The 22,036-nt window shown below is 37.4% G+C and overlaps 1 protein-coding gene and 1 long non-coding RNA gene across 2 annotated transcripts in view; one reads left to right on the top strand and one right to left on the bottom strand.

The window, feature by feature from the left end:
- Positions 1–22,036, top strand: part of LOC134666857 (uncharacterized) — a 183,477-nt gene that overhangs the window by 101,115 nt on the left and 60,326 nt on the right. The gene's annotated exons all lie outside the window — the stretch shown is intronic.
- LOC134666698 (proton-coupled amino acid transporter-like protein pathetic) overlaps positions 1–22,036 on the bottom strand; it is a 69,026-nt gene that overhangs the window by 13,911 nt on the left and 33,079 nt on the right. The window contains exons 2-4 of the mRNA XM_063523930.1: positions 21,249–21,397; positions 12,148–12,231; positions 8,878–9,028 (exon numbers count right to left, since the gene is read on the bottom strand). Coding sequence (XP_063380000.1) covers positions 8,878–9,028; positions 12,148–12,231; positions 21,249–21,319 — 306 coding nt within the window. The 5' untranslated portion in view covers positions 21,320–21,397. The remainder of the gene's footprint in view (positions 1–8,877; positions 9,029–12,147; positions 12,232–21,248; positions 21,398–22,036) is intronic.

The raw sequence follows: 22,036 nt of genomic DNA, 5'->3' as shown, positions 1-22,036 counted from the left end.
CTATGAACGAACAATTCGTTTCTGCTGCGACGCGGTGTGGGGCCCCGCCTGCTCAGCCAGCGTGCGCCCTTGCCTCGCTCTCGCACGCCCGCTCCGCTGCTGATCGCTCAATACGATTTAAACCCTTTTCACCGGCAGAGCTGTATACAATTATAATAAAGTATATTGCTAATAAACCCACCCAAGATTTATATGGCATTTCGGTTGAACTCTTACGATTCTCAGCCACTTCCCTCATACAACCTTTGTCTTTACTTTTCAATGAATGCCTGAGAATTGGTAAGTATCCGAAATCACTTAAGGAAATAAAGGTCAGCCCGCTGTACAAGGGGAAGGGGAAGCAAGACGATCCAAGTTGTTATCGTCCCATATGTATCATACCTGCGGTCGCGAAGGTTTTTGAAAATGGGCTAACTACCCGTCTATCCCAGTTCCTTCTAAATAACAACTATCTATCGGAACGCCAGTATGCATACAGACCGGGACGATCAACCACAATGATGGCGCGCGAGGTGGTGCGCCGTGTACTTGAGGCGCGAGAGGGCAAGCTTGAGGTCGCAGTTCTTTTCTGTGACCTCTCGAAAGCCTTCGACGTAGTCGACCATGGGTTGCTGAGTTCGAAGCTCCATCACTACGGTATTCGAGGACCTGCGCAAGCCCTCATGTCAGATTTCATGAATAAAAGGACGCAGTATGTAACGGGACAAAGAGGCACCTTGAACTCACACGGCCTGTCGGCCGCCATCGGCGTCCCCCAGGGATCGTCCCTGTCAAATGTGGTATTCTCCATCTTACTTAATGATCTACCTATGGCAGTCAGTGAAGGTGAGGTCTATATGTATGCGGACGACGTTGCGGCAATTGTAACTGCCCCAAGCATCGATCAACTAGAATCGAAGCTAAACCTAGTAGCTGGACAACTGTCGAACTGGTTTGAACAAAACGGTCTTATACTAAACCTAACCAAAACGCATTTCATCCAGTTTGATTTGTCTGGGCGCAAGCGCCGTCCGTTGCATGTAGGCCTCGCCGGCGGCACCATAGACCAGGTTAAAAGTACCTCCTTTTTGGGCTTCCACATAGACCAAAGCCTAACATGGGAGAGTCATATTAATTCCCTGTGCGGCAAATTGGGAAAGGCATGTTTCGCCCTTGGCAGGCTGATGACAGTACTTCCGCTTCAGGCAGGCCGCAGCTGTTACTTCGCCAGCATACAGTCCATCGTTCAATACGGGCTTGAGCTATGGGGACGTGCGGCCGATTGGCTACGTGTATTTAGGCTCCAAAAACGAGCTATAAGGGCTATTGCTCGAGTTCCATGGTACGAGTCTGCAAGGCCTCACTTCACCAACCTAGGGATTATCACGTTGCCAGGTCTCTTGATACTGCAAATAGCCTCATACACGCGAGAGAATTTAGATAAATACCACAGGCGGGGTGACAACAGCGACCGTACTACACGATACGGGCATAAACTAGCAGCAGTGCCCCGAAGCTTAGCAAAGACGGCAAAAACTATACACGTCATGGGCCCCTCTGTGTATAATAATCTACCAACAGTAATAACAGACGCACCTAGTTTGTTAATTTTTAAAAATAAACTTAAAGCTTGGCTTGTTGAGCGGTCGTTCTATAATATAGAAGAATTTCTGACTTCGAAATATTAATGATAAAAATAGAAATCTACGCAAGTAGCTAATGTATTTAATTTTAATTTTTAATGTTATTTGTACTAGTTATGTAAGCTGACATGTAATTACCTATTACCAATAAAGAATGAGTATGAGTAGAGTAGAGCATATCCTGTGGAAATCGTTCAAGAGTATCTCCAGAATCGCGCAAATGTCAAATTTGACAGGTTAGATCTTGAACATATCGTTATCGTATCTTGGTGATGTCTAAAAGATATTTATTTATTTATTTATTTAACTTTATTGCACAAAGTATATACAAAAATGTACAAATGGCGGACTTAATGCCAAATGGCATTCTCTACCAGTCAACCATAGATATCTAATAGATGTCTATTTCAAAATCCGAATCAGGCCCCTAGACAAAGAAGTTGGTCATTGGTACGTGAGTTACGTGACTTATCTAACGGGAAAATAAAATACAAAAGAAATTGGTAATTCAATTTCCTAATAGGTAATACAAGGTACGTTTATGACGCAAGGCCGTCAACGTAACAACGCGGTGAATTGTTTATTACTTGTATATGATTCAATTTATAGGCACATTGTGGACAGACCACAATCCCTCTTAGGGATAAGTTTGCCTTTGTACTACACATTTATGTTTTATCTGATGTAACCAATACTTATTCCTTTTTTTTCGTACAATAAATTGTTTAAGTACTTACTTACCAAAATTTTTTTTATAATAATATATTATAAAAAAATTTATAATAATATATTTCTTAAGCCAGCATGGATGTACGGCATACAACTTTGGGGCAGTGCCAGCAACTCCAACATCGCAATAATACAAAGAATGCAAAACAACATACTGCGGTCCATAAGCAACGCTCCGTGGTTCACAACCAACTCTGAAATACATAAATACCTGCAAATCAATACTGTGAAGGAAGAAATCCTTCACGCAACTAAGGCATATCACCATAGATTAAGACACCACCCAAACGACCTGGCAGCAAAACTAACAGACAAGGGATATGACAAAAGACTAAAAAGAAAAGACATCTTCCCTCATACATAGACAATCCAAAATTGTCAAAGCGAAATGAGTAGAAGCCCTCGCTGGAGGACTCGCTCGTCATGATATAAAGCACTCAATCAATCTGCTTATAGTCTGACTGATTGCAGATAAAACTAGAGAAAAAAAAAAAAAAAATAATAATATATTAATTGCTTACTCGAAAAACCGGCCAAGTGCGAGTTGAACTCGCGCATGAAGGGTTCCGTACCATTACGCAAAAAACGGCAAAAAGATCACGTTTGTTGTATGGGAGCCCCACTTAAATATTTAATATATTCTGTTTTTAGTACTTGTTGTTATAGCGGCAACAGAAATAGTTTGTGAAAATTTCAACTGTCTAGCTATCACGCTTCATGAGATAGAGGCTGTTGACAGACAGACGGACAGACGGACAGCGGAGTCTTAAGAGGCCCACTGATTAACAGTCCGCCGGACGGTATTGGCCTGTCAGAACAAAATTTTGACAGTTCCGAACAACTGACAGGCCGATACCGTCCGGCGGACTGTTAATCAGTGGGCCCCTTTAGTAATAGGGTCCCGTTTTTACCCTTTGGGTACGGAAACAATGACAAACTAGCACTACCTGACTCTAATTATGTACAAAAGTTTAAGTAATAACGCAATTAAAGTATAAGTTGACCAAAGATCTAAGGGAATGGGACGATATGAAATTATTTGACATGAAAGTGAAAAAATATTTTAAGGCCATATTATTCTATCGACGAATATTTTGCTAATGTATTAAATTAACCTGACATTATCCATACCTACTGTTATCATTATTATTTTCTTGTTTGTTTGTTTTAATTGTGTTATTTATATCTAGTTTTATTCTTTGTATATCTATTGTTGTGACTTATTATTATACGTAAAATGAACTGTATTTGCATGCATGCAACTGTGCTTATTTATAGCAAATAAAATTTGATTGTTTGATTGATTGGAACCCTAAAAAGTGAGTATTCTCAAATACTGATTGCGGTTATGCCTATAGTTACACGTAATTCGCATTGCGTCACGACCTCTTTTCTTAATTGTCAAATTAAGCTCACAAGTGAAACTTGCGACACTCACAAAACGAGGAAAACAAACAATGGTACATAAATAACTAGAATATAAACGATACAAGCGATTGTAAGTTTTAACAACAAAAAATAAGGTTCAGTTTTCGTTTCGTGCATTGTTAATAAAGACACAACTTTCTAAATTCGTTACCTCAAACCGCAAACAAAACACAGACAAATTGGATATTGCATATTGCACGAACGCATCGCATCATAGAAATAAATAGTATTAAGTAGTATTAGGTATTTATTCTTTTACATATTGTACGCTAACATAGATATAATAGTTAAATTATATTTTTTGTACTAACACTATATGGGATTTGTGCCTGAAATAACTGCATGGCTGCCGAAAATATCTAAAATCCTGGCAGCAACATCGATATTGACATTTGCGGCAGTAATGCAGTTGGCTGCAATATCGCGCTGTATGTTAGTTATATTGTCGGTTGTACATAAATAACCTCTAGTGCCAAGTCAAATGCAATTTTGATTTGTCAAAATAAATGTTCAAATCGGAACGAACGGAACGGGAGACCTTTTAATAGGCCTCTGGGCGGCTTGAGGATATGATCGTTATTTACATTACAATAGGTCACCAACACCATCGTTTTAGCGTTAGCGTCAGCCTTATTAATCTTATTATACGCCGTCAGATGTATCGAAGCGGTGACGGTGCTCAAAAATATCTGTATCTTCACTTTATACAAATTATAACATACACAATGAGATGAGGTAACGACTTTCTTATGTCAATTGTTTTGTTACTGATATAGTACTATGACGTAAGGTTGTCAAATGATACGAATTTCCTATTCACACATAAGTACATTGATTAGTTGATCACAATATAGATTCATATAAATTGACATGAATGTAATTTGTAATGCAATCGTATGTTATGTATAAGTTACTGTAAAAGCCCGAAGTATAAGAGACCAGGAAAGATTTTATCAGTTAATGGACGAGTTAGTGGCAAACAAAAAAGAAAATAACTTTTATCTCGACAGAGATAAATACGCAAAGTGTATAGAAGAAATCAAAGTTGCAAAAACTGACTGCAATGCAAACGAGCAGCAGAAGTTCACCACCTTTGGAGCGCCGAACATTCTCCACTCAGATAATGGTCGCGAATTCTGTAACCAAGTCACCGACAGTTTGTGTTCTATGTGGCCGGAACTAAAAATTGTCCACGGTAAGCCTAGATACAGTCGGAGCCAAGGGTCCGTCGAAAGAGCCAACCAGGATATCGATATATACTCCCAACCTGGATGGAAAGAAACGAAATAACAAAATGATCAGAGGTCTTGAAGTTTATTCAAGGTATGAAAAATCGAGCATACCACGACGGGATCAAATGCTCTCCCTATGAAGCGATGTTCGGTAGCCCGATAAAAATGGGCATCACGACATCGATGATACCCAAAGACATGCTGGGCTTAGTGAGAACGGAAGAGGATTTAGAAAACCTTTTGGACTCGGAAAACATCGATGGTCAGAACAATAAAGAAATCGTCACTGAAACAAAATCGAACGTGGACCTAAATAGTAATATCATTAAAGAAAAGACGCCAGAAATTAGACATGAGAGAGAAGACACAATAGAATCAGAAGAGGTTTTAAATACTACAGAAAATGGACAGGGCAAGAGAGACAACATAATAGAAACAGAATCAGAAGCAGATATATTATGTTTACTACAGAGGAACTTTTAGAAATTATTAATAAAGAGAAACAAAATGTAGAGACTGAAGGGCCGATACCTAAAAAAATTTAAATTCGACAATTCGAAAAAAAGTTAAATTTAATTTAGAAAACCAGGCAGAAAAAATTAAAGCATTGTCAACAAACAAATTTCCGAACGTGAATGTTGGCCAAAACGTAATATTAAAAGTACCTTATATTGACAGAGCCAAAACCGATCCAAAAAGTGTTAAAGCAGTAGTGATAAATGTAAAAGATAACGAATTTTACCAATTGGGTACCAAAATTGGAATTTTAAAGCAACTATATGCTAGAAATCAATTTACCTGTTGTCCTGAAGATTTTATAAAAAAGGAAGAAGTCGTTAAAGATAAAGAAGTCAGTCTTAGAGAAGTTGTTGGCAAATTGTCAAAAATTGGCAAAAAGGGTTCAAGAAATGTAATTTCTTAAAAAAATGCATGACTAAATAATGCGCCCGCGAATCGTCGGGACTCCTTTGCAACTCTAAGTGCCACAATAGCTCTCCTTGTTGCAACAAATAAAAGTGTATTTTTTTACTAAGTAGCCTTACAACGACTTTGACACTGACATATTCGCTAACGGCTGCGTAACTTACTTGCTAATAATATATTTCGCTCGCACTAATATGCCAGTAGGTGATACTGTCATTGTGCGTCCAAATAAATAAAATAAATTAATAGTTTAAAAAACACTAGAAAAACACGCTTTTATAAATGCACGTAAAAAACAAAAAACGTGACCTTTCTCACAAGTGCAAACAGGACTATGATACGATGTTCCATCACGAAGTTCCAGTTCATATCTTCCGGCTCCATCATCAGATCAGGGAGCCGATTTTTGAATTTCGATCGCTCGATTTCGTCATTCGAAAATCGGTGGAAAACGCTAATTTTTGAAATACGAGCGATCGAAATTTGGAATCTATTGGTATTGACCACTCGATTTCAATTCTATTTAGTAGAATTTAAATGCCTCTATTAGTGGAGATATTATTTAATGAAATACACGAAGTCGAGTGGTCAAAATTCAAAAATCGGCCCCCAGTTCGACAGTACCATATTATTGTATTGTCATCAGAACTACATAGAGCTGCCAATTTTCATGACGCTACGATCCTCGGAAGATGGTTAAATTAGTTACCTTAGATTCCATTACATAGTTAGTTACATACAGGTCGACCTAATAAAACCATGTTAACAAAAGACTACGCGAATGCTTATGGGCCCGATTCGGATTTTGAAATACCAAGATACGATAACGATATGTTTAAGATCTAACCTGTCAAATTTGACATTTGCGCGATTCTGGAGATACTCTTGAACGATTTCCACAGGATATGACTTAGAGATCCAATTCACATGTATTAGATATCTTACTCTATCTAATAACGTAAAAGTGACATTGGTTGCCCGAATTGGGCTGCAAAAGTGAACTAGTTGATATCTAAACTATAACGTATCTAGAATGGATCTAGTACGTGTCGTCTCTTGTGAATATCTTGAAGTTCGAATAAGGCAGTATAACATTTGTGCCTGCGAATGTGTTATAAAAACTTTCTCCGTAATATGAATTTCAGAGATAACGAAACCGTGAAGAAATAGGAAATTTGTACAAGATTCTTTTGTCGATATCCACGTGAAGTTTGTTTATAAAGGTCCCTCCATCGAGAATTAGAAAACTTCGATAGCTGGCTAACTTGTTTTTAGGGTTAGGTAGTCGACGAGGAATCCTTATAATTTCATGACATTTTTCTTCAACCTCAAGTGGAGTATTGTTGGATCATCATCATTATCATCATCATAATATCAGCCATTTGCTGAACATAGGCCTCCCCCTTATTTTCCCTCTTGTTGTTGGATAAATAATGGTTTTCAACAAATGATGATGTGACGTTTTCAACCAAAAAGTCCCTCATTGTCGGTTGTCGATAAGGTTGATTTCAACTTGAAGCTATATGAAAATAGCACCTTAGTATATCACAGACAATAAGTACCCTATTAGTTGAAAATGGCACAAATCATCGCTCAGATGCCAGTATGTACCTACTTTTGCTTGTTATGTCCATAATTGCTACAAAAAGTCCCTTTTAGTCTGTCTATTGTGACATGTAGTGATTTAAATACTTCACTCTGACATTGCAATGAATCGTCTGCCATAAGCATTACAGACAGACAACTACTAAATCCTAAGCTAAGAACGACCCAAACAAAATGCTCTTGACCTGTTTTTCTATTTTGACCACAATACCGTAAACATATAAAACACTCACTTCGTTCTAACTTCACCTTTCGTTTTTCTCATGTTTTTCTACGCAAAGAATTCGTAATATTCAACCCGCATTTATTTTTTTTCTTTAATGTGATGGAAATAACGTTATGTTAGAGTTGGTACAGTCGCCATCAGATATATCGGCACGGCCAAGGTGCTCACAAATATCTGAACACGCCTCTATTGTCAGGGCGTTAGAGCGCGTGTTCAGATATTGTGAACACCTTGGCCGCTCCGATATATCTGACGTCGACTGTACACTGAACGCTCTTGACAGATCGTCGCTGTTGACTATACCTTATTTACGTTCTGTAATAATATTGCTAAAGCTAATCCGCGAAACACTAACATACAAGTCAAATCCTTTCTAGCGAACGTATAAAATATTAAAAGAGTAATCCTCAAACAAAGCAGCAATTAGCTAAATCGTGTTATAACATACATCAGTGTCTTTTAAATTTGTGACGATGATTTGGCATAAAAAGAAAACATAATATGTATATACATTTGGTATAAAAAGACATATATAAGTCAACATATAGGGTCACACCAAAAGTCTGCAGCGGATTTGATAGCCCACGCAGTGCAAATGTTATTTTAAACGTCAAATTTCTATGAAATTTTGACGTATAAATAACACATGCACTGCGTGGGCTATCAAAATCGCTGCAGAGTTCTCTTGGTCTAACTTTAAGTCTCTCTCTGAGAGTCAGAAGTCCAAATTGAAGGTTTGCCAGCGAGCAATGGAGCGCAGTATTCTAGGTATCACAAGGACGGGTCGCATCCGAAACACCACATTGCGCTCCAAAACACGCATAGCTGATGTGGGGGAGAAGACCGCCAGACTGAAGTGGGACTGGGCGGGTCAAGTCTGCCGCATGCATCCGGATAGGTGGGCTAGTATAGCCACCAAGTGGATGCCGCAAAAGAAGCGTGGACGTGGCAGGCTCAGACGGAGATGGCGGGACGACTTAGACGCCTTCATCAGTGGCTGGCCGGAGAAGGCATTACAACGGGAGTTGTGGAAATCAGGGGGAGAGGCCTTTGCCCAGCAGTGAGACACTACAACAGGCTAATAAAAAAAATACTCTAAGTCTGGACTTACAAGTATGTGTATGGCGTGTGCGCATATGAAGCCAATGAGCGCCATGCCGATGGAGCCGACAAGTAGCCCAGCGTTCTTGAACGCCAGAGGCATCGCCAGCACGCCGGAGCCCAGAGAAGCCTTTAGGAGGTGAGCCAGTGCACCCACGGTCCTGAAAGAGTGTAATTGGAAAGTTACAAACACAAGTGGCAAACTCAGATAGTAGTAGCTATAGAAGCTATCTATCACATATAAAGAAAGTTACTAAGAAACATTCCTTTTTTGTTAGCAGATTTCCTTACACATTTAGTAACAAAAAAGGAATGTTTCTGAGAAACTTTCTGAGACATTTTGGGAAATGTGGATGAAGTTATTCAGCTTACCAATTTTTATAGAAATATAAGATGAGATCTAAATGTACAAACTTTTTGAGAATTGCTTATTTAAGAGTATATATGACTCTTGTCGGTGGAGCAATTTCCATGTTTGGAGATCCTCTGCCTTTTCTTTGACAGCCTGATACAACGCGACGTTGAAGAGGATAGGAGAAGAAGAGGGTACACAGGCACAGGACTGAGAACAGTGGAAGAGTTCGAGGAGGCTTACACCCGGAAGGGGTCGTAATATTTTATTAGATCTTAGGATAGAATTTAATTTAAAAAAAATCACCTGTTCTATAGAAAAAATAATCTTTGATTCATCGAAATGTATTAGACGGCAGATTTATTTTTTGCGATTTCGGGGTTGGCGCGATACCTAGTAAAAGTTTTTAAGTATGACCTGCATATTCACCCTTCAGAGTTTGATCTAAGATAACCGCTTCACTTTTCCCAAAATTGTGTATGAATTTTTTTTTGTCCAGTGCGTCACGTTCATACAAATAAAAAAAATACAAGAATGTGACGATCTGGAAACGAAATCTTTGGACACATTTTTTCATGTATGAGGCGTGAATGTACAAATGATTCTGAGTAAAATGAGTCCAAGAAGTCAATATTTTGAAGACATGAATGAAATGTACACTTTGTTGGGAAAACGCTCATCTACGGTTTTAATTGTTAACATTCTTTCCTGAAAATAACTATATAAAAATAGAAAAATATCAGAATTTCCAGTAGATATTAATTAGCGCTACTAAATTTTCCGAGAATATGTGATTTTTGATTGGGAAATTGATAATACTATCAAACGCCTATCATACTTTGTGAAAACTCGTACGGAATTCTCATTTTTTATTTCATACATAGCAAAGGTTGGCTAACAAAAAGGACCCGGATGTTTACAAAGAGGGTTTGTTATACGAGTTTTTTTTTGTGTCCGGAGAACAGACTAAAAAGACACCGCATAAAAAAATTACCGCATAAATTTATTAAAACAGCATGAGGTTACCACACGTAGACAAGTACCTATAACTACACTTACAAAATGCTAGAGTTAGACCAAGAAAGTCTGCAGCGCTATTGATAGCCCACGCAGTGCAAGTGTTATTTAAACGTCATTATTTCATAGAAGTTCGACGTTTCAAATAACACTTGCACTGCGTGGGCTATCAACATCTCTGCAGATTTTTCTTGGTCTAACTCTACGCTGCGAGCAATACCCACTCGGTTGCATTCAATAGGTACTACTTTGTGTTATAACAATCCAAAGATTTATAGTAGATATGTTTTAAATAGACTATTTTGTGTCCCACTGCTGGGCAAAGTGCAAAATAGAGTTATCTTTTAAACAGTACAAAAAAAAAATATTCATACAAAAATGTGACGATCTGGAAAGGAAATCTTGGGACTTGGGACACATTTTTTCATGTACGTATGTACAAATGATTCTGAGTAAAATGAGCTCAAGAAGTGAATATTTTAAAGACATGAATGAAATGTAAGTTCTTTTGGAAAACGCTCAGTTGAGGTGATCTGTGGCGTGGCAGCAAGTTTCCATAGCGAGTTAATGGTAATCTATCTACGTCAAAAAGATGCGATTAAACTGGACTAAGTTGTTGTTTGACTTTAACTTTTTTTGAATAAAGGTCCTTAAGGAAACATAGGGTACGTTTCCTTAACGGGACATCAAAAGAGCATTTCCATGAAATTGAATACTGTTGTCCCATTCAAATACGTATTTTATGAAGATTCGCATCATTAACTTTTCTTAGTATAAGTTAAATAAGTTTATGCGACTTTCCTGAAGACACCATTAAATAAACGAACTTTAAAGCCAACTTTTCGTACTTTATGTTTTTATCCTTATCTTATAGACATGCTGTTGTTTTACCTATTTCCTAAAATTTTTATGATAAATGGTTTTCAAAAATGTATCCAAATCGTTGATTTTTGTCTCCTGTTTCTGGGCTATAGATATTAATTTTCTTCACTCTCTGTGGTCGCTCCCTCATGACTGAGGATCGTGGTCATCGGTGGATGTGGATGCTCCACACCTGGTCTTTATGATCTGCCTCCAACGGTGCCTGTTCATCGCGTCTCTGACAACCGAGCAAAAGTTGGTTGAGGATGGGGCCCCTTTTAATTGATCGCTCTATCTTGTTGGAGATCGTCCTCGGCTTCGTTTGCCCTCCGTGTTTCCTTCATTTCAATCTTCTTCACAATCAGTACAAAAATGAAGGAATTCCAGATGGCGACCGTGTTTTATTACTATTGATTACGGATTCATATAAAGAGATCTATCGGAATATCAGATATCAATTTTCATCATGATCAGTCCAAACATGAAGAAATTCAACATGGAGGCAGTTTGTTCCAATTTTGACTACGAATTCATATTAAGCGGCCTATCAGATCTTCACTTATTATTTTTTGTCATGATTAGGAACCCGATTGTAATCTTACTTTTATGGATTTGATGTAGCTGTCAAAAGTTAAATTTCTGGAGAAATTATGAAGTAATTTGAAATGGCGTTATGTATTAAAAGTATTTCCGCCCACCCTCAGATACTGATTTCAAAATCATAATTTAGACCAGTGATAGGTATAAAATAAAAGTCTGATATTATGACATTTAGACTTTGAATGCGCAATGCTGGAATTTGAAAGAATACGTATATCTTTCAACTTATAGGCTAATTCAAGTTTTAGTTATTAGATCAGTATCATATTGGAAATAGATGAATACCTAACTAAAACTCGAATTGGCCCATTAAACAACTTTGAAGTTCAAATGTTGTTGTAAAGCCCCTATCTAATGTTTTTTTTTTAATTCAACGTCTTGGGGTTAAAATGAAATTGTTTTTTTTTATTTACTAAATATAAAGAAGTAAAAAAATATACTGGAACTTACGATGTGTTCGAGGCCAAAGGTCTGTGGTCTGCGGGTACGTAGGGATCCAAGTCTTCTCGTGAGCCATTGTACGCCAATTCTATTCTGTAACAAACATTTTCAATATAATATTAATAAAAAATAAGTTGCAGTGGAGAGGCCGTGTCGTACCAGGACACTAAAGGGTTGGCTTCGGATCGACCAATGTGGAGACAACTTACAACCGCCGTTTAAAGGGGCTGATTAACAGTCCGCTGGACGGAATCGGCTTGTCAGTTAGAACAAAAAATTGACAGTTCCGAACAACTGACAGGCAGATACAGCTCTTAAATTGAATGATGATGAAAAAATAAGATAAAGATAAAAGATAACATATTGTCACACACAGACACAAAAGCAAGGAAGGGTAAAAAATTGCCACATGAACTTAAAATTACTAAATAAGTATATCCCTTAAATCGGCAGAAAGCACGGAAGTTCGTGAATTCAAACCACCTCGGCGCTCAACAGTAGCAATAAATCTGGTTAAGAAAAAAAAATAGTCAAAGGTTAACTCCAGTATTTTGATGTTGCTGAATTACAGGGATGTTTTAAATCACTGAGAACTGAGTAATGTTACTTTGAGAACAAGGTAATAATGAAGAAAATCCGACAAACGAGGGTCACGATAACGGTGTAATTTTTACCAAGTCTTTCATATTCTTTTCTAAGTTGTTGTTTTCCCAGTATAAAGTTTATGAGAGCGGTGGTTTAAACATAAAACCAAGAGATAAATAATTTAATATTTATTATACGACAAAAAGTTGCGCGTCTGTTGAATTCATAAAAATATTATGTTGAACAGTTTTTTGTGGACTTCACATTTTTTACTGCGGCTGTTAAGTCACCGTACATTTTTAGGCTGACAGAATAGAGCACGGAAAAGTTTTTCATTGATCAGGTTACAAACTATCAAGACCTCTAAATTTAGATATGGTAAGGTAAGATAAGGTTACGTTTGGAAGGTATAAAAGGGACGGAGAAGATAACGAATGAAGAGGTATTACGAAGAGTGAAAGAGAAGAGGATGATATTGAACACCATCAACAACAGACGGGGATAAATGATTGGACATTTGTTACGGCACGAGAACTTCTTTAAAACCATCATAGAAGGCAAGATAAAAGGAAAGATAGGCAGGGGCAGACCAAGACGTAGGTATGTAGACCAAATAAAAGAAAAGGTTGGTGTCGTGTCGTATATGGCTCATTAGAGGGAGAAATGGAAAATACTCCACCGACAAGAAGATACCTCTTAAATTGAAGAAGAAGAAGGTAAGGTTGAAACACCGGTTACCCTCATATTGACATTTATCTATTGCATGGAATTGCATTGCGTCATCTTGTCGTTGTGAAGGTTTACTATCCGGTTGTCTTATTCTCAGCGATACAATATAAAAACGCGAATAATCATGACCACGCTGTACGGATATGATGGTCGCTGGTTATCGAAGTTATAGAGCAAATGTCACTTTTTAACATCGCGCTATCGGAAGACACACATTGTCATTAGAGTCTGTGCAGAAAGAGAAGAGAAGAGACGACCTTTCTCTTTCCAAACATACTACACTACAACGCTATTACGTAATATGCTCACTTGTTTTAGTCGCATGTCGCCACGGAATACCGGCCCTTGGGCTTTTTCTCTTTTTGCTTTAAAAATAATGAATATTTTATTGCGTAAGTCATTTGGTCCGTGGAGTAACCGGAAAGGTTTGGACTCAATTAAATTAAAGAAACGAATGTTGAAGAAGAAATTATAGTAGGTACCCGTATAGTTGCGGCATTAATTTCAAACCATTAGATTGAATCTTCGGCGTAACCTGGTCCATCATTAATTCGTATTTGTTTAGTAAACGTCAAATATTAAACATTAAACAGCAGTAAATGATGAAAATGAGTAGTAATGGCTCAGATGGTGGTTTCCAAATGTCGCAAACCACACTGGACGTAACGCCGTATTGACAGGCACTTTAGTTAATTGATACCGATTTAACCCCAATATATACAATGAGTAAATTGTGATGAAACGCGTAGTTTTCATTGCATCATCTAATTTTATAAGCTATCAATTATGACTCTAATAAGACCGCGTGTTACTGCAAAAGGACATAGACTATGACACAACATATCTAGAGTTAGACCGAGGTAAGTATGCAACGATCCTGATACCACACGCCATAGAAGCTTCATAGAAGTTTGACGTTTTGTTTTGTTTTACTGCGTGTGCTATCAAAATAGTTGCAGACTTATCTCGGTCTTACTCTATAAACCTAATTTTATATCTCGCCTAATAGTAACTGCCAATAGTAACTTTGTATAGTTAAATTTTTCTTAATAAAAATCTATCTCAATATACTTCTTAGGTCCTATGCTAACCACCGTTTACATATTAGCCCGTATTGAATTTACACACGCATATCATTGTCACTCATTGTCAAGGCCATTTGCGCGGCAGGGCTTCCGATATTAATATAACTACATTCAATTAGCGACGTTAAGTCGAGTTCATAAATATGTATACATTGCTTCACCTTAATCCGTTGCAATAAGGTGAAAAAATGTACCCCTATATTAGAAACTCGATTGTACCCAAATTAATTAAAGTCTATTTCAATAGAACTTGCTAACTATGTAAACAAACCGCCATATTGAAATTGTCTCTGAATGATAAATTTACTAGTGATGGGCAAGACTCATACTTACTACTTTACTAATGTCAAACCATATCGAATAATAAAATACCAAAAGTAAAAAACAAGTAGTTACTTATTTTTAATTTGTTTAATCACGATCAGAAGACAAATTAGTACTTAAGAATGATGTATTGATGTATTTTATAACCGTGGCGGTAGGTACAGAGCGTGAGTTGGGTAGTGTGTAGCGGGTTTATATTACAAACTTTAGTCACAACACTACCCATCATAGACAATTGTAGAATTTAAAAGAAACAAAACCGCCATTCCATCAGGTCCTAATAACCTAACTTATGAAACCATTTTAAACTTTTAATTAAATATCCAAGATACAGTTACATATTTATGTATTTTACGGAACGGGCCGTTTCAATAGTGTATATGTGTATGGTTTCAATGGTATTTGATGAGGTGGTGTGAAAATTCAAAGAGAAACAGTGATAAAACAAAATTACGTTGTTTGTTTACATAGTTAGCAAGTTCTATTGGAATAGACTTTAGGCAATAAAAGCAGGGCGGTAAATAAAGCTGTAAACTTAAATATAATTAAGATTAATCAAACTGGCAACGGATTATGTTCGATCGAGCATGAAATGATGTAATAAAACATGGCCCACCACTGATAACCGTCGTAAATAGTGATTAAAAAATTCTTTGATTATCTGCACATTGTAGATTCTACCTTAATTGGTTTTAAAAAGAAGGAAAGTTATAAAACATAACAAATATAAGAGCCTCGGTAGAGAGTACCATTTTGTACCATTTGGAGTTGAAACTCTAGGTCCATGGGGTCCCAGCGCGCATAATTATGTTGTTCGCAGAAATCGCGAAGCGTCTGGTTGACGTAACTGGTGACCGAAGAGCTGGCGGCTACCTTGCGAGGTATCAGTATTGCGATGCGGGGAAATGCCGCCAGCATCCTTGGTACAATGCCTCAGGGGCCTATTTTAGATTTAAGCTAGTTATTAATTTCGTTTAGTTGTACCACTGTATATATATTGTTCGCACTAGATTTGAACTTGCGACCAGCTTAGCTTATCTTTCGGTTGCGAATATGTCCATCAAATACAGGGTGTCCCAGAATTCGACGTTAAGCCGTAAACGGATGATAGACCAAGTCATAACAGTTATCATAAAAATACAAAAAAAAAATACAACTCATGTTCTTTAAAAATTATGGTCACTTTAAAAATTCACTAAAAAATCCACACCCTGTAATTATTCAAGATTACACAATAATAAAAAAATTTGAATAAATTATGGAATTTGTAGTAACAAGACTTAAAGAACCATTACAGGGTGTGTATTTTTTAGTGAATTTTAAAGTGACCATAATTTTTAAAAAACATGAGTTGGATTTTTTTTGTATTTTTATGATAACTGTTATGACTTGGTCTATCATCCGTTTACGGCTTGATGTCGAATTCTGGGACACCCTGTATACAGGATGGAACATTTCTAGAGACTAAGCTGAAATGATAGTGTTAGATAACAGGACATCGATTTATTATAATCGTAAAACTGGATTCAATTGTAAAATAAAATCACTAAAATTTAATATTTTTATATCAGTGACAACCCTACAGTGTTATTTACATTTTAAATTGACGCATTTCATGTCATTCTTTCCTATAAACTCTACTTGCTAGGGTTATATACAGATTTTTGCACTAATGTTTAACAAACTGTATCTCAAAAACGGTTAGAAAAATTGACGTGATTAATAAGTGAAATATAAAGTACATACGCGAAACAATTCACAGTTTGTATAAAACTTATAAAAGTCCTTCGTTCTGTTCTATCCGATATACCTAACTTTCATATGTGTTAAGTCTACACTTTCCAACTAAGGACTCTTTTCCACTGAAAATCTCGTTTTTTTGCGGGTAGGCACGGTTTTCTGCGGGATTCCAAACATAATGCTCGTGTGAATATTACCATATTAGCACGTACTAAACCGGGATGATGCAGAATACCGTACCCGCATAAAACGGGTTATTCAGTGGGAGGCCTAATTTCATTCGGGGTGAAGCCGCTCCTAAAGGGGCCCACAGATAACCTACCAGTTCGCCGGACGATATCAGTCTATCAGTTAATCGTAAAGGATAAAGCCGACCACTGACTTGTCCGCCGGACGATATCCGCCGGTCAGTTATTTGGAACTGTCAAATTTTTGTTATAACTGACAGGCCGATATCGTCCGGCGAACTGGTAATATGTGGGCCCATTAACTCACGGTGATGTGTGTGAACCATGACAGTAACTTAAAATGTATATTTCGACGGTACAATAATGGTAGGTAATTGAACTATTTGTCACTTCGAGCAACACGGAAGGGAGGCGGCATTCGCACTATTTCCCCTCTGCCGAGGTACAAGATTAGCGCGTCAATTTAATCTAGCGCGGGTAATAAAACTAGTTGCACTTGGATTTTTCACTAGACCGAGTCCAGACGCGCGCGTGAACACTGCTGCCCAAAAATGCCTGTTTGCTCGGTTTTTTGTTATAAAAAGAGGTCGGGGACATCAAATTTACAAAAAGAAAGTGTTAAATTTCACATGTAATATTTTTTTTTACATATCATACGTTAAATTACATTTAAATACAATTATTATATTTTAGTCTCAAGTAATTGTTGGATTTATCGATTTTGCTCGCTCAGTACAAATTGCGGATCGGTCGAGCGACAAATCCGACTTCTCATCTCTCAGAATACAATGACATACTTCAACGAAAATGTGTTACTAGTGCGTGTTGTGACACTAGTCACTCGTCCGTACACAAAAAGAGATCGAGGTTTGCAAGATTTGTCTCTGACGTGTGTCATTTTCTATGTATTTGTGTGGTCATTACAGATTGGATTTTGTATGTAAGTGTGTGAGAAATGCGACTGTGTGCACCTTTCCCCCCGCGAAAAATGGCAGAAAGATTTGTACGGCGAGATATCGCTTGGGCCCCTCCCTTCCGACATGTCGGAAGCCGGTGTTGCTCGAAGATTTGTCATGTATTAGTTTTGTGACGTAAACAATATTATAATGACGTGGTTTGATTTTTATTATGAATAACAATTGTATAGGTACTGACTCGTTAAGTACCTATATTCAATTAATTATTTTCTAGCTCTAATTTATTTCCCTCGTTATGAATCACGGTATTTACACTAATAGCCATAGCATACAGACAATTACAATCAAAATACACAATTACACATCCCTATTAAAATTAATTACAGTGTCTATAATTTAATTGAAATAATATTAAAATTAATTATAATAATTTACCATTAATAAGTGCTTGTTGCTAGGCCTACATGAATAAAGTATATTTGACTTTGACTTAGTAAGGAAATCGCCCGTTTCCCGCTGCAGCAGTAACGCTGCTGCAGTCGCCATCCGAATGTACAGTCGCCATCAGATATATCTGAGCGGCCAAAGTGTTCACAATATCTGAACAAGCACTCTAACGCCTTGACAATAGAGGCGTGCTCAGATATTTGTGGGCACCTTGGCCGCTCCGATATATCTGATGGCGACTGTATATACAGTCATATAATTAAATTGGCGACCCATTTCGTACCTTGTCACAGTGACAATCAATATGAAAGTCACTGGAGACCTCATGCTATTGGGTGACAAGGTACTTAATGGGTCGGAAATGATTAAACTGTACCTGTGCTAGCGTTCATAATAATCAACATAACGACCGGTTCATGGGTGTTTATTGTTGCGCCTGTGAACGGGTTCCAGCAGGCGTTCTTAGCAATGCACCGAGGAGAAGTTTTTTTTTTTTTTTTTTAAGACGCGAAACTTCTATGAAGAATATTCTCTGGAACTTAAATTTAATAAACAATCTAATCGTGTCAATACCGACGTAGACACATGCCATTTTAAATATTTCGCCTGTCCGCTTTACTGTTATGTGGCGTGTAATCTATATATATAAACGTGAAAGACCTGACTGACTGACTGACTGACTTAAATCAACGCACAGCCCAAACCGCTGGGACTAGAAAGTCCAAATTTGGCAACAAGATTCCTTATAACGCTACGTCTTACGTAGGCGAACAACGCGCGAACGCGCCGCGCCGCCTGACATTCGCGTGCAAATCGCGCCGCACCGCGTTCGCAACGAGATCGCTTACGTAGGACACTTCTATGGGCATCAAAGGATTGATTTCGCCGCGCCGCGCCGCGCCGCGTTCGCGCGTTGTTCGCCTACGTAAGACGTAGCGTAAGGTCTAGGGATCCACTAAGAAAGGATTTTTTTTAATTCATCCCCTAAGGGGGTTAAACAGGGGATGAAAGTTTGTATGGGGTTAAAGTTTTCTTTTAACCTAGGAATTTGAATCTTCGTAAAAAGATATATTATTAAAATACAAGAAAACTAATTTCAGCGTTTTTGAAAATTCGTCCCCTAAGGTGGTGAAAAAGGGGTTGAAAGTTTGTATGGATATCAAAAAAAATTCAAGTGGCGGACTTGAATCTTTGTATTTAGGGATATCATTAGAAGACAGGAAAAGTAATTTCAGCGTTTTGTAAAATTCATCCCCTAACAGGGTTAAGAAGGGGTTGAAAATTTTAATCCATTACAAATGCTTTGAAACTTCTTAGAAAGGCATAATAGCCAATTACAAAAAAAGTGATTGCAACGTTTTTGGAAATTCAACCTCTAAGGGGGTTAAATAGGGGATGAAAGTTCGTCTTCGGGTGCAAATTTTATTTTAAGCTAGGAACTTGAAACTTTGTAAAACAGTATCAAATTCAAATACAAGAAAACTTATGTCAGCGTTTTAGAAAATTCATCCCCCAAGGTGGTGAAAAAGGGGTTAAAAGTTTGTATGGATATCAAAAATGTTTTAGAGCGCGGAACTTGAATCTTTGTATTTGGGGATATTATTAGAAGACGATAAAAGTAATTTCAGTGTTTTGTAAAATTCATCCCCTAACAGGGTTAAAAAGGGGATGAAAGTTTGTATGGGGTTAAAGTTTTCTTTTGAGCTAGGAATTTGAAACTTCGTTAAAAGATATATCATTAAAATACAAGAAAACTAATTTCAGCGTTTTTGAAAATTCATCCCCTAAGGTGGTGAAAAAGGGGTTGAAAGTTTGTATGGATATCAAACATTTTTTCGAGCGCGGGACTTGAATCTTTGTATTTCGGGATACTATTAAAAGACAATAAAAGTAATTTCAGCGTTTTGTAAAATTAATCCAACAGGGTTAAATTGGGTTTCAAAGTTTGAATCCATTACTAATGCTTTGAAAATTCTTAGAAAGGCATAATAGCCGATTACAAAAAAAAGTAATTGCAACGTTCTTGGAAATTCAACCCCTAAGGGGGTTAAAAAGGGGATGAAAGTTCGTCTTCAGGTGCAAATATTTTTTGAAGTTAGGAACTTGAAACTTTGTAAAAAGGTATTAAATTAAAATACAAGAAAACTAATTTCAGCGTTTTTGAAAATTCATCCCCTATGGTGGTGAAAACGGGGTTGAAAGTTTGTATGGATATCATACATTTTTCGACGCGGGATTTGAATCTTTGTATTTGGGGATATTATTAGAAGACAATAAAATTGATTTCAGCGATTTGTAAAATTCATCCCCTAACAGGGTTAAAATGGGGTTCAAAATTTGAATCCATTACAAATGCTTTGAAACTTCTTAGAAAGACATAATAGCCGATTACAAAAAAAAGTAAGTGCAACGTTTTTGGAAATTCAACCCCTAAGGGGGTTAAAAAGGGGATGAAAGTTCGTCTTGGGGTGTAAATTTAATTTTAAGCTAGGAACATGAACTATTTGCAAAAAAAGGTATTAAATTAAAAAACATAAAAACTAATTCAAGCATTTTTGAAAATCATCCTCCAAGGTGGTGAGAAAGGGGTTGAAAGTTTGTATGAAGATCAGATATTTTGTGAGTGCGGAACTTGAATCTTTATATAAGGGCATAGGCACCTATTATGAGAATACAAGAAAAGTAATTTCAGCAACCAACATCAAAATTCAGAACTTGCTAAAAAGTAAGTACTTAATTTCAACATTGCTTGGATATGAAAATTATAGTACTAAAGATGTAAAATGTTGAAGATAAGATTCCACGCGGACGAAGTCGCGGGCAACAGCTAGTATTATATATTACACAAAACGTTAAAGTTCTCATGGGAACATTCTCACAGAGAACTTTCTAAGTTTCTGTTATGTAATTTCTCTGAAATTTCCGAGAACATTTCTGCAATTTCTGCAATTTGTACATTGCTAGGCTAGGCGTTCTACATGCCATTAAAGCTCTCCAAGGGGCCTCTACGTGTTGGATCTCTATCCATACGCAAGCCTATCAAAAACCGGGATTTATAGGCCCGTGAAATTCAAGGAGACACAAATAATACTAACTTGGAGCTGTAGTTCTCCGCGACGTGGCGCGGTTCCAGCGGCGGTGCCGATTGCTTCTCAGTCTTCGCCATCTTGTGTTAGAAGAAAATGTCAAAGTGAATCCTTTTGACGTGTTTTGGGTTACATCGCCACGGTTCCGGGTATTTTATCTGAAAAGAAAAAAATCTTATATATAAATAGCTTCTGCCTGGGACGACCCGAAGAATGATGATTTTCGTGATAAAAACTTAGATGACCTTTCCCCTCAAGGAGACTACAAAGGTCATCTAAGTAGGATAGTAGATAAAAAACCGGCCAAAAGCGAGTCGCACTCGCGCACGAAGGATTCCGTACCACTACGCAAAAATCGGCAAAAATCACCTTTGTGGTATGGGAGCCCTGATACTTACATTTTTATTATATTTATTCTGTTAGTATTTGTTGTTATAGCGCCACCAGAAATACATCGCCTGTGAAAATTTCAACTGCCTAGGTTTCACGGTTCATGAGATACAGGCTGGTGAGGTGACAGACAGACAGACGGACAGCGGAGTCTTGTAATGAGCTCCCGTTTTTACCCTTTGGATACGGAACCCTAAAAAGAAACATTTTTACCATCATATTTACAAATATGGATGAGACTGTACGCTCGAATAAATCCGCATAGTAAGTATGGCTTTGTGAACCCATGTACAGTCAGCAGCAGAAGTTGCTAAGCGGGCGAGGTGTTCAAAATTACATTGACACGCTCTTATTCTCCTAACAATAAAGTCGCGTCAAGATCAATTTGAACAACTCGCCCGCTCAGC

This window comes from Cydia fagiglandana, chromosome 8, assembly GCF_963556715.1.
Source record: "Cydia fagiglandana chromosome 8, ilCydFagi1.1, whole genome shotgun sequence".
Classification (NCBI taxonomy): domain Eukaryota; kingdom Metazoa; phylum Arthropoda; class Insecta; order Lepidoptera; family Tortricidae; genus Cydia; species Cydia fagiglandana.
The sequence above is the reverse complement of the archived record's forward strand: the minus strand, read 5'-3'. Positions and strand labels throughout refer to the sequence as shown.